At 39.5% G+C, this 14,092-nt stretch overlaps 1 protein-coding gene and 1 non-coding gene across 2 annotated transcripts in view; both read right to left on the bottom strand.

The window, feature by feature from the left end:
• Positions 1-3,536: 3,536 nt before the first annotated feature.
• TRNAC-ACA (transfer RNA cysteine (anticodon ACA)) lies at positions 3,537-3,609 on the bottom strand. Its single transcript has one exon. It is a non-coding gene; the product is annotated as a tRNA-Cys (tRNA).
• An 80-nt stretch (positions 3,610-3,689) lies between these two features.
• Positions 3,690-14,092, bottom strand: part of ROS1 (ROS proto-oncogene 1, receptor tyrosine kinase) — a 119,667-nt gene continuing 109,264 nt past the window's right edge. The window contains exons 43-44 of the mRNA XM_061427476.1: positions 12,716-12,879; positions 3,690-7,095 (exon numbers count right to left, since the gene is read on the bottom strand). Coding sequence (XP_061283460.1) covers positions 6,785-7,095; positions 12,716-12,879 — 475 coding nt within the window. The 3' untranslated portion in view covers positions 3,690-6,784. The remainder of the gene's footprint in view (positions 7,096-12,715; positions 12,880-14,092) is intronic.

Raw genomic sequence — 14,092 nt, 5'->3', positions numbered from 1 at the left:
TTTTCCCAATGCCATTTATTGAAGGGACAATCCTTTCCCCATTGTACGTTCTTGCCTCCATTTTTTTGGTCATAAATTAATTAACCATATATGCCTGTGTTTATTTCTGGCTTCTCTAGTCTCTTCCATTGAGCTATGTTTCTGTTTTATATCAATACCACTATTTTAATTCTATAGCTTTGTAATATAGTATGAAATCAGGAAACATGATGTTTCTAGCTTCCTTCTCCTTTCTCAAGACTGCTTTGGCTAATCAAGGTCTTTTTGTCTTCAATTTTTTTTAGTTAATGTCTTATAGTTTTCAAAATATAGTTCTTTCACTTCCTTGATTAGATTTATTCTTTTTGTTGCAGTCATAAATGGGATTGTTTTCTTAATTTCTCTTTCTGATAGTTCATTATTAATGTAAAGTAAGGTGGCAGATTTTTGTGCATTAATTTTGTATCCTGTAACTTTACTGAATTTATTAGTTCTAATAGTCTTTTTATGGAGTCTTCAGAGTTTTCTATATATAATAGTATCTGCAAATAATGACAGTTTTACTTCTTTCTCAGTTTGGATGTTTTTTATTTCTTTTTCTTGCCTAATTACTCTGGCTAGGACTCCAGCCAGAGAAGGCAATGGCACCCCACTCCCGTACTCTCGCCTGGAAAATCCCATGGACAGAGGAGCCTGGTAGGCTGCAGTCCATGGGGTCGCCAAGAGTCGGACATGACTGAGCGACTTCACTTTCACTCTTCATTTTCATGATTGGAGAAGGAAATGGCAACCCATTCCAGTATTCTTGCCTGGAGAATCCCAGGGACAGAGGAGCCTGCTGGGCTGCCGTCTATGGGGTCGCACAGAGTTCAACATGACTGAAGCGACTTAGCAGCAGCAGCAGCAGCAGCAGGACTCCAGTACTATTCTGAATAAAAGTGGTGAAAGTGGTCATCCCTATCTTGTTTCTGACCTTAGAGGAAAAAGCTTCAGCTTTTCACTGTTGATTATGATGTTAACTGAGTTTGTCATATACTGTCTTTACTATGTTGATCTCAACATTCCCTCTATGCCCACTTTGCTGAGAGTTTTTAATTATAAATGGATGCTTCAGTTCAGTTCAGTTCAGTTCAGTCCAGTCGCTCAGTCATGTCCGACTCTTTGCAGCCCCATGAATTGCAGCAGGCAAGGCCTCCCTGTGCATCACCAACTCCCGGAGTTCACTCAGACTTACGTCTATCAAGTCGGTGATGCCATCCAGCCATCTCATCCTCTGTCGTCCCCTTCTCCTCCTGCCCCCAATCCCTCCCAGCATCAGAGTCTTTTCCAATGAGTCAACTCTTCGCATGAGGTGGCCAAAGTACCGGAGTTTCAGCTTTAGCATCATTCCTTCCAAAGAACACCCAGGGCTGATCTCCTTCAGAATGGACTGGTTGGATCTCCTTGCAGTCCAAGGGACTCTCAATAGTCTTCTCCAACAGCACAGTTCAAAAGCATCAATTCTTCGGTGCTCAGCTTTCTTCACAGTCCAACTCTCACATCCATACATGACCACTGGAAAAACCATAGTCTTGACTAGACGGACCTTTATTGACAAAGTAATGTCTCTGCTTTTGAATATGCTATCTAGGTTGGTCATAACTTTCCTTCCAAGGAATAAGCGTCTTTTAATTTCATGGCTGCAGTCACCATCTGCAGTGATTTTGGAGCCCCCCCAAAATAAAGTCTGACACTGTTTCCACTGTTTCCCCATCTATTTCCCATGAAGTGATGGGACAAGATGCCATGATCTTTGTTTTCTGAATGTTGAGCTTTAAGCCAACTTTTCACTGTCCTCTTTCACTTTTATCAAGAGGCTTTTGAGTTCCTCTTCACTTTCTGCCATAAGGGTGGTGTCATCTGCATATCTGAGGTTATTGATATTTCTCCCAGCAATCTTGATTCCAGCTTGTGCTTCTTCCAGCCCAGTGTTTCTCATGATGTACTCTGCATAGAAGTTAAATAAGTGGGGTGACAATATACAGCCTTGACGTACTCCTTTTCCTATTTGGAACCAGTCTGTTGTTCCATATCCAGTTCTAACTGTTGCTTCCTCACCTGCATATAGGTTTCTCAAGAGGCAGGTCAGGTGGTCTGGTATTCCCATCTCTTTCAGAATTTTCCACAGTTTCTTGTGATCCACACAGTCAAAGGCTTTGGCATATTCAATAAAGCAGAAATAGATGTTTTTCTGGAACTCTCTTGAGTTCCCTCGAGTTGTGATGGTGACCTCAGGGAGCTTCTCATGGTGCCTATGGAAGTCAGGAATACTTTTGAGTTGGGAGGGGCGTCTCGGGATTCCTCTGGGGTCGGTGCAATGGAAGAGGGCCTCATCTTGAGTTTAGGCGGGAACCTCAGGGTTCCTCTCCTGTTCTGACTTGGGTCTTGGGGTGTGTATGCCGTTTCAAACAGGGAGTCAGGTCTAGACTTGTGTGGAGGCATGGAACTCTGCTTTCCTCTAGAGTTTTCAAAGAGGTTTCAGGCCTCCAGTCGAGTTGAATTTGGGACCTGGGGCTCTTTTCGAATTTGCAACTGGGGTATCAGTCCTCCCTTCGTGTTGTGAGTTGATTCTCGGGTGACATTCGAATGGGTGCAAGGGAATCAGGCCTTATCTCGAGTGGATGGGGAAATCCATGTCTTTCGAATTGTGACAAGACCCCCGGGTTCCCCTCCAGTTTCCCTCCAGTTTCAAGTGGAGACCATCCTCCTCTTGAAGTGCGACGGTGATGTCGGCATTCCTTTCCAGACGAAGCAGGGGAATCGACCCTCATCTCGAGTTGACAAGGGGAAAACAGGGCTCTTCTTGACTTGTGGCAGGAAACTCAGTGTTCCTCTCGAGTGGGGACGGGTATCTGGGGAAACTTCTGGAGTCTGAATTACATACAATGGCATTTGTGTTGTATATGTTGGCCCTTTGTTTTTTCTGGTTGTAAAGAAGCCTAGAAGGATTGCAATAGGTCTTCTAGTTTGGGCAACCCAGAGGCTTGATCAACTGTAAAAAGCAAAACTGAATGGGCTCCTCTTTACCAAAGAGAGAAAATCAAAGAGAAGTCAAGGACAACTTAACATTTATTCCGCATCCATAAGGCCATTCTGAGGATAAAAGTTGAGTTTACAATGAGGGAGAAAAATAATTTTTTGTCTTCTCTAATATCCTTTACCATCATTTTAAGGACTTTCAGCATTTCAGGCTCATCTAAGTCTGATCTGAAACTCAAAGCAGTCCACAAACTTCTGTAATATATCTAGGTCTCAGATAACTCAGAATCAAAAGAATCCTCATAAGTATCCCTCTCGGCAATATACCAGTCTTCTGGCATCTCTTTTATGAGCTAAAAGTGAAAACTTGTGAAATGTGTTGGAAAAGGATGATGAGAAAGCCAGAAGTGAAAGTGAAGTCACTCAGTCGTGTCCAACTCTTTGTGACCCCATGGCCTGTAGCCTACCAGGCTTCTCGGTCCATGGGATTTTCCAGGCAAGAATACTGGAGTGGGTTACCATTTCCTTCTCCAAGAGATCTTCCTGACCCAGGGATTGAACCTGGGTCTCCTGCATTGTAGGCAGACGCTTTACCATCTGAGCCACCAGGGAAGTCCTGAGAAAGCCAATTCACCCATTACATATGAATAGTTACTTTATATTAAAGATACAAAGGGTCAAAAGACACCACCTGAGTTTGGAAAGTTTGCAATTTATTCAAGTTAATAAAACACATAGAAATAAGGTAGAAACACCATACCACAATACCATAATTGCCAGTTAACAAGGCATAAAGACAAAAGCAGCAGTAATTCTGATAAGAAGGAGGGGAGGGGGTTAGAGACAAGCCTTTCCAACAAGTTGGAATATGAGCTGACCCTAAAGGATGTCTGGAATTTAGATAAGTAGAGAAGAATAGATGAGACCATTCCAATAGGCCAGGGAAAACAAGGATGCATAAGCAACACAGAATATCTGAGATCAAGGACAGGTTCTTTTCTCCAGGACATTTTGAATAAAGCATTTGCAGCAGAATTATAGCGACATATTAATTTTCTCCAGGTAAATCTTTGTTCAACTGGCAACATTAAAAAAATGTCTTTCATTTTCAACCTAAATATTTTTCTTACAGACTGTTTCTTTTCCTTGAACAATTTAAAATTAAGGTTAGAGTTATTGATTGGCTTTGTATTGTTTTGTTTATACCAATGATAACTTCTGCCTTTGGGAGCCATAATTTCTCTCAAGTCTAATATTCCCAGGTCATTTTTGCAGATAAAAAAACTTATCAATGAGATTTTATTCTTCTGTTAATTTTTAGTGAAAGTGGTCGCTCAGTCATGTCCGACTCTTTGCGACCCCATGCACTGTAGCCTATCAGGCTCCTCCGTCCATGGGATTTTCCAGGCAAGAGTGCTGGAGTGGATTGCCATTTCCTTCTCCAGGGCATCTTCCCAACTCAGGAATTGAACCTGGGTCTCCCACATTGCAGGCAGACACTTTATCGTCTGAGCCACCAGGGAAGCCCAGTATTTTTTTTTTTTTTAAGTGAATAACACATTTTAACTAGTGCCGATTTTAGCCATAGCCAATTTTTCCCTCTTGATTACAAAATCTAATTTTTCCAGAATAAACTTACAGTTTTCAATATTATCAGCCATTTGTATTTTTATCAATTACTTTGATTTATAATAAATTTTCCTATGCGATTTCAGCCACTGTCTATTTTATGTTGTAGTAAATATTTCTACCAATATCATTTATTATGAATTATTTTTAAAAGTCTAATAATTTGCACTTATATCCTAGCTAAAGCATGATACTTTATGGGCTGTTCTCCTCAGATATTCTGTAAATTTCTCTATTATACAGATTGTAATGCAAGTGTATTGTACTGAAAATCCAATTCTCCAATACATTTCTTTGTGCATTCCAAAATAAAGTTTCTGTATTGCTTTGGCAGAGAAAAAGTCATAGATGCAAAAAGCAGAAGCTGACTCTGACTTAAAAGAAAAACATTTATTAAAAGGATATGGAGATAAGTCACAGAATCCTTGGGAGGGCTTAAGAACCAAACTCAGAGGCTATGGAGCAGGGAACCCTTGCTAGAAGCAGACAGCAGAACCAAGTCCCCAGTCTGCCTGCCCTGGTTGCCAGAGGCACCAGGCTCCAGGCTTGCTCTCCCGGCTCCCCTAAGCCCTGGACGCTGCGTTCTGGGAGCCAGACTAACTCCACTTGCCACCATGACCAGGCGTGACTCACCGGGGTCCCTGTTTCTTTGCTTCCTTCTCTCTCAATTAGAAGCCTGTGGTGGGTGTGTCTGAGAGGTGGGGGCTAGGGTCACTGCCTGCCTTCGTATTGCATGAGATCTTAGGGAAGCAAATAGAACACGGCTCCCCATCTGAAGATGAAGATAGAGGAACTCCCCAACAGGGGAAGGGGCGTCATATGGTAGGCCAACAAAAAGAATGATCAATGCCCATTAATAAGTCTAAAGATCAGAGGGAAAATATTCTGCCTTGTTCAGTGGATACTAGATATGATAAGAGTGGCCATAAATCCTGGACCTTTACTTGGGGGCTGTTCACCACAGAACAAACACACCGACTTCCCTGTGTACCTCACCATACAGCCTGTCGTCTCTGCAAGTTCCCAGGCAGTGGACACATTTAAAAATGAACTAAATGATCCAAAGCAGAAACGGATCCATGTTCTGCTTCCACAATAGTTTTTAGCAAATGTTATTAGTATAATCAAAGTGTTCTTTGTGTCTTGTGAACACTCTGTATGCTGCAACTAAATAACACATCGAATACTTTCATTAGATCTGTTGTTAGAACGCTTGAGGCTTCCAGATTTAAATGGGTAACTGCAAAGAATGACTGGCTTTAAATCAGTGTTTCCCTGAATCAATTTTTTAATAGTTCTCATTTAGGTGCTTATTATTTTGTATGGTTGCTGAAAATCATATAGCTTGAATTAACATTATATTGTCATTTATATTTAATTTTAAGGACAATTTCATAGTAAATGTAATCTTAAGCATTTAATGTAGAAAATAGATATGGCAAATTTAAAATCTCTATATTAGCTAATTTCCATAATATTAATAGCACAAAAATCACAGAGTCATTTGTATATGATCCAAAGATCATGGAATGCTAAACTTTAGGACACAGAGATCTTCATGGTCCTCTTTGCAATATGATTGAAACTGCTGTTCCATGACTCCAAAAAACAAAATATTGTAGAGTAGTCATTAAGGACAATATTTTATTGTATTAATAGCTTTCTTAATGACTCGTGTCTCGGGTGCTGGTTCCTTCTGTATGTGTAGAGTTATTTAGTCATTTCCTTTGTCCTGCTTGGGATAATCTGTAGTTCACTTGGCCCCCTGAGCACACTTGTTCTCCTCCTTCAGGTCTTTGAACATACGTGTTTTCTTTCTAAGATGTTTCTCTTAGGGCCCAGACTGAAGGGTGGGAAGTGGCCTAAGAGACCTCGGGGCAAAGGATCACAGTTTCATTTCCAGACTTATTAGTCTTTCTAAGCTTTTCAAATGCTCAGAGGTTCACCACAGAATTCTGCTCAAGGTTAGACTGTTGGTATGGAGATTGTCTCAACCTAAACCAAATGGCTCTTAGAACCAAAATTAGAATACAACTTCCGGTGTTAATTTGGAGTCACAGACCACCACACCACATCTATCACCCTACTAGGTTTTCTTTCCATGACCACTTAATGGGAGGAGTGTGTATCTCAACCCTGCATGTCCCAAACAGAGCTATTAATCAAACCCATCTCCATATCCACTGTGAGTGAGGCAGGCATAGTTCAGGCCTTCAGGCTTGCCAGGAAGGCAGTAAGCCACTTGTTTTTCTTGGCAGATAGCTATGTCTGCATGTGGTTCCTTCTCTTCTTTCCTCAGACCACAAGATTCAGATTCCTTAGAGCCTAGAGGACCCTCAGAATCGGCTTCACCTTGTCTGCATTCTGTAGCAAGTACCATGTAGTTTAACCCTTCTTGGTTCTTGGTTTCCATTAAAGCAACCGACGTAACATCATCTGAATTCAAACAAATTGGATGACCATCTTCATCTGTGAAAAAAAATACAAACATTATTCTAGCATGTATTTGGTTTCCTGTATTTGTAATATTCAGGTTCTATGAAAATTAGAAAAACACCAGCCTTGCTCATTGTTTCAGTAAACATTTATGATGACCACTGAGGGAACACAAAGATAAAAGACATGTTCCCTGTCCTTGATAACTACTACAGGCTAGTAGGAGAGCAGAAGTAATAAAATGCGATGGAAGGTTACGTGTGCTTATGTAAGAAAGGAATACGCGAAGCAGTAAGAGCATATAGAGGTAACTGCACAACAGGTGACACAGGTCTGGTCTTTGTGACAGGAATTAAGTGGCCCTAGGATGGCCCTTTTGCATAAAGTGCTTATCCTTTCATCTTGCCACATTGGCTAAAATATCTACCTTTAAAGATGTACTTTTTTAAGTCAAGGAATTCAGTCATTTATTAAGCTAATATTTATTGCCTGCATCCTGCATACCCGGCCGTGTCCTAGGTATTGATGAGATAGCTGTGCACGAAACACATTTGTTGCTATTTGGGGTTTACACTCTAATGGGGGGGTACTGACAATAAACTAGTGGACAACTAAATCTATGTCATATCTAAACACTGATGTGAAATATAATCATAATAATTGTTATTAATATGTATAGAGTGCTAATTACATACCAGGCACTGTTCTAAGCTATATGCATATATTAACTCATTCTTCCCCTATTAAGTAAGTACTGGCACTATCCGCTTTCAACACATGAGGAAATTGAGGACAGAGGAGCTTAATACTTTTCCCAAGGTCACACAACTAGAATTTGAACCCAAATTGTCTGGCTCTAGTCGGTCCTCACGTTCACCTCCCCAAGCAGAGAGAGGAGCTGCCATGCTATGTGCAGAGGAGGTGGTGGGCAGTGTGCCCTACAGGAGTTCTTGAGAGGGACTGAGTCCAGACATACATGTGTGAGGTGGGGGTGCCTGCAGAAAAACAGATAGAGGGAAATCTGACCTTCTTCACAACTGTGCTCATATTATTTTGTCTTTCTCTACTTAAAGGCTGACCTTCTTACTTAGAAACGTATAAGAATTCTATTGAAACCTAATAGCAGAGATTCTGAAACATTCCACAAAATTCTAGGGACTCTACCAGATAAACATACAAATGTATATTGAAGGAATTATTTGTTTTTTATCCATGTTTCCCAGTCCCTGAGTGTTACTGCCTGGATGAAAAGTTTACAGTCAGAAATATAACTGTCCTTTCACTTAGCATCACATTTTACAAATCAGAAACATTTCAGTCAATAGATGAAGGTCCCTCCCTTTCTCCTAATGATACTTACAGCACAAGAGTGTCCAAATGTGTGGGTGAGACCAGTCTGGCTGCCAAGCTTCTGTGCATACCCCAGGCTGGATTTATTTGGAATGCATTTAAATTGAAATATCGGAAAAATTTAAACAATTTCAAAGGATGAAGGGAAGCACCATTGCACCTATTTATTCCCTGATGGAATTTAATGGATCTACCTATTAACCAGGGCTTCCCCAGTGGTTTAGGGGTAAAGAATCTGCCTGCGATGCAGGAGACACAGGAGATACGGTTTTGATCCCTGAGTCAGGAAGATCCTCTGGAGGAGGGCATGGCAACCCACTCCAGTATTTTTGCCTGGAGAATCCCCATGGACAGAGGAGCCTGGCAGGCTAACAGACCATTGGGTCCCAAAGAGTCAGACATGACTGAGTGACTTAGCACACATGCACACACCTATTACCAAGTTCCAAATCTGAACTACAAAGCTTATGTTATTATCAAAACATATGAATCACTGTTCTTGCTCTGTCTTAGTAGGTGTTTATTTAGTTTTTCAGGCCCTCACCCACTGCTGAATAACACAAAGGCCAGGCTGCAGGCTCTTTGGTATCATTCCATGTTCCTCTTCATTATTCCAACACCATTCTAGTATATTTCAAACCATGTGAATAGTCAGTTTTTCTAAAATATCTCCCCCATAAAAATAAGCTTATCAGATGTTGAGTTTGGTTAGTGCGTATGAGCTGAATATCAATGGAGGAATCCAACTGTTATGATTATTGTCAATATGTACTCAAGAATAACTTGCTATGCATGAAAATAGCAATAAAAATATCAAAAAATGATAGGAAGAAATAGGATTAAATTGCCCAGTGGCCCAGATTATTGAGGAAATTAGGATGATATTCCTGAAGGGCTTAAAGAAATTAGGCTAAAGGAGTTTAAAATTTCAACAAAAACATATGCTTATAACATAGGTCTAGGTACTCACATTATCAGCCGCTTCACTGCCATAACTTTGGCTCATTAAATAGCATATTGGGAAACATGATTTAATTTTTTTGCCTACATTGGAAAAAAATTCTTTTCCATAAGGCAAATAAATTCTATTTTTACAAATTCTGGTTCAATATGTCAAAGAAAAATCATTAGCTCACTATTTCATCGCTTCATAGTACTTAGGACAATATTTAGTAACTTGACCCTGGCAAGCTTTCAGCAATGAGTACATCTTCTTATTGCATAAGGAATTTATGAGAGATGGGGCAGGTTGTTTATTTTGATTTAAAAACTACTGAATAGAAAACTTGCAGGTCCTTACAGCAGAGATCCTGAGCAAAGACGGCATGCACTTGGCAACTCTTGGTTTAAGAGGGAAATATTAAAATAAAGACTTCCAAGTAAGACAGGGTATTTACAGACGAGACATATGCCGGCTGACTGGCTATGTTTAGAACAGCAGAGAAGCATTTAGATTTGTTTCCTGTAGAACTCTCTGGGACTGATGAGGTGATGTTTACACAAATGTTTGGATGAAGTCACTGGGATATTTTTACTAGATGCCCAGATATGTTACTAATCTTCTCTCTATCCCCTCTCCACCCCATTAGGTCAGTAGGACCATAGCATAGGCATGGTATTATTGCTCCCTTAATCCTAATGCCCCTCTCCTTTTTTTCTTTTTTTTCAAAAAAGTCCTCCCAGTGGCTTTACTTGTCTTCTTATATAATGTCTGACAATAACAAAGAAGACTTCTTACTGTTTTGTTAAATACATCTACCAGTCTGCAAAACAGCAAACTATTATTAAACACATTCTTTTACTTAAAAGTTAATTAAGTTTAAGCTTGCCTTAAAGTGACTGTTCTATGATTTCTATCCTTTGCAAATATTCAAACTCTGTTTTTCATTCTATTTCTTCTCGCTTCTCTGTCACTTTTTTTCAGTCACATGGCAATTATCAAAAATGTTGGTGATCCCCATATATCTTTCCATTCCTTATGGTCACAATTTACATTTGTTGTAGATTTCAGAATGTGAATTTCTCTTGTTACCAAAATCATATATATGTCATGGCACAGACTTGTTTCTAAAAAATTATTAGAGCTTTATTATATTCCCTGTTAACCTCTTCCAGTATCCTTATTCTGCCTAGTTATGTCTGCTTCTCTATTTTTTAAAAATATCCTTTAGAATTTTAATTCAGTCTGTCAACAACTTGGCTCCTCAATAAATTAGATATAACCAGGAAAGATTATTATATCTTTTCTAGCAGGCCAAAAGTAGCAAATTCTTTCACCACCCCTAGCTATGCAGAACGCTAAAGATAACAAAGTTTCCTTGCCTTTGCTACCACTCTGTGAAGGCTGAGAGCAAAGGCTCTAGAATAGAATCCTGCTCCAGCCCCATCCAGCAGGATGACCATGGGCAAGTTACTAACCTCATTCTTTTCATCTGTAAAATGGTAATGTTATAATGCCTACTTCATAGGGCTATTGTAAGGATTTAATGAGTTAAGTAGCACAAGTGGTATATTCAAAAGTGCTAGAAATAAAGTTACATAATATTGAAATTAAAAGCCATTCATTAAAAGGGGGTTGTCCTTTATAGATACCGTGAGCAGTTTGGTACTTACCTCAGCTTCATAGATGAAACTAGGTAATGCTACATGGTAAAAAGATTTGTGTAAGTGTTCATGGAGACATCTGGTAGACCCTAAGGTAAAGCTAAGCTCTCAGGTCTTCTAACACCCATTATGGCAGCCTTTGCTATTTTTTTTTTTTTTAACAAATGTCCATACATATTAGAAGGAAAGGCTTCTGTGAGCAGAGTTGAATTTTGAAATATAACACAAGTCAACTGTAAATTCCTCATATCCCCACAGAACTCTTTCTCTGCAGCATTTGACCATTTCTGACTGTGAGTCTCTCTCTTTTCGATTTCCATGACAACCTTCCTCTTCCCATTCTGACTTCTCTCAGTGCCCATCAAGAAAAGTCAGTCAGTCTTCTGTCTTCTACCACTGACACTCTGAGAATCATCAGCTCAGCCTCATGATGAGATAGCAGGTAGCACCAATGTGAAATTGGCTTATTCTGAGGAGGATTGGGATGTATGCTCAAAGCACATCTCTTTCCAAATTGTCGCTTAGCTGTTCATGTTAAAGATGTGTCACGATCAGAGTCTAATCTGCATTCATGTCATAGATCGAAATTTACTCAAAATGTGTAGTTAGAAACACTGCAAACAAGACAAGCAGATAATCATCCTGGGCTTCTTATTTTTCCCTGCTATTATTAGTCAAGTGTATCACTCAAGGTGAAGGTCTCACTGTAGAGAGATGCCTCCAGGGCAACAATCAGCCATTGAATAATCAATCAGTGCTGAGCCAAGAGGCTTAATTTCTGAGGGATTCTGAGTCATGGTCCATCTTGCCAGGTTTATTTCTCAGCAAGAATGTTTGCATTTGAAAAAAAAGAAAAAAGTCCTGTGAACTTTTAATTATGGGATGGAGTTTAAGAACAGCTGGAAAGGATCATTTTAAAATTTATTTTTCTGCAGCCAATTAGGCAAATGTATCATAAATCTGTCTTTGGAAATGAATTAAGTGACTATTGTGTTTTAATACCAAAATACTGAAGTGGAATTACACTAGCCTTTATCAGGGTATGACCCACTACAATAATCACAGCAAACTAACTAGGCAGTTTGAAGTACTAGATTAGATATATACACATGGATGGCTTTTAAAAACACAGTATTAATGTAAAACGGAAGAAAAGGAGCACTGTATAACACTAAAGTATCCATCCATACAATACACATTTTGTAGAAAACATACAAATTAACAGAGACACATTAAATGGCTACCTGGCAGGTAGAGAGAGGAACTAGAACAGAAGAGGAATATGGAAATAAGAGGCTAAACAAACAAATGAAAGAGAAACCCTGCATAGACCAATGATGATAATGCACCATCAACTGTAATTAACTCAGCTCTGCCACTGAGGTCGAAACTGGCATGAGAAGTGGAGAATGAAGAGAACAGGCCTCATGGAAATATAGTCTAACATGTTAATTCTCTTTCTTACTATCTTAGGTTATAAATCCAGGGGCCATATCATTCTTCTTTTTTTTTTTAATGTAATGAACAAACCAAAATTACTTTCAAAGAGGAGGATAATAAATACTTAATTATGAGGATGGTGCCAGTGTATTATTCCTCCTGTGCACTGTAAGATATCTTCCAGGTACATCCCATTTTGACCTTGTTCAGTTAACACTGGAGAGAAAACCCAGAAATTCTGAAGAAGAATCAAACTTACCTTCAAAGCCTTCATTTATGACTCCACTGGGGTTTGCTTCTCCTCTGCATTGAGAAATACTATTTAAGGAAAAATTTCTGAATAACTGAAGCTGTTCTTGAATTTTATGGAAGGTAGGTCTTTGGTCAGGTTCTTGAGCCCAGCACTGGGTCATTAAATTCCACCTGGATATATGAGTAAAGACATGAAAGTAAATGGTGACTGGATATCATTAGGAAGCCATTACCAATAACCTGCGTAAGGTCATTTCAGACGGAAAAGAATTTGAGTTATTGCCAGTTTTCCACAATTAATATAACTGAACCAGAACAAAAGCTTTTGTTTCTTATTTATTTAATTTGTTGTTGTTGTTTAGTTGCTCAGTCGAGTCTGACTCTTTTGCAACCCCACAGACTGTGGCCCACCAGGCGCCTCTGTCCGTAGGATTTCCCAGGCAAGAATACATTTCCTTCTCCAGGGGATCTTCCTGACTCAGGAGTCAAACCCATGTCTCCTGTACTGCAGGTGGATTCTTTAACCGCTGAGCCACGGGTCAGGAAGATAACAGTTGCAGACAATATAACTACCTTTATTAGAAAACATCTTCCTTCTGAAAGGCCAACATTTAACAGTTATTAATCAAATAAATAGATAGATAAATATATGGTTAGAAAATGTTTACCGAACCAATAAGAAAACCAACAGCTAAATTATTGAAGAAGCTGAGATTAAATTTTACATTTATACATTGATATCTGAAACAAAATCTAAGATGTACTCCAAGCCATACAGATATTTAGTGGCAGAAATCAGATCCAGTTCTTCAGTGCCAGGTTAAATAAGATGCTCAGTTCCCCTGGCCATAAATAGCTGGTTGTTTAATATTATCTTTTCCTTAATGATTGTCTAAGACATGTCTGTGCAGAACTCTCAATGAGTGTTCATTCATTCATTCATCAAAGATCTGTTGGACACATTATATACGAGCAGGATATCAAGAGCAAGTGATGTGGCAGTGTGGCTCCTGTCCTCATATGATATATACACATATAAGAGGGTGACAAAATTTACCCACTACAACTCACAGGAACAGGGGGAAAACGTAGCTCTTTTGATAGCTTTGTAACTGATTCGCAAAGCCTCACCCAGCAGAAGAAAATTAACTTCATTTAGAACAATGCCAGTTATGAACTAGTCTGTTCTGAAAACCACCCTTTTTGGGTAATCCTTGGTCTTTTATGGCTAATAACTTGCTGTCTCTTATCTTCAGGCCATTCCTACTCCCTCTGTCTTCCTCTCCAAGGTGGTGTCAGGATTTGCATGAGCTGTACTGGCCCTGTGAAGGATGCTTTGGGCCCCACTGTGCCCTCCAGGCCTTCTCTAGTCTCAGAGTGGAAT

The sequence above is a fragment of the Bos javanicus genome, chromosome 9, assembly GCF_032452875.1.
Source record: "Bos javanicus breed banteng chromosome 9, ARS-OSU_banteng_1.0, whole genome shotgun sequence".
In the NCBI taxonomy this organism is placed as follows: domain Eukaryota; kingdom Metazoa; phylum Chordata; class Mammalia; order Artiodactyla; family Bovidae; genus Bos; species Bos javanicus.
The sequence above is the reverse complement of the archived record's forward strand: the minus strand, read 5'-3'. Positions and strand labels throughout refer to the sequence as shown.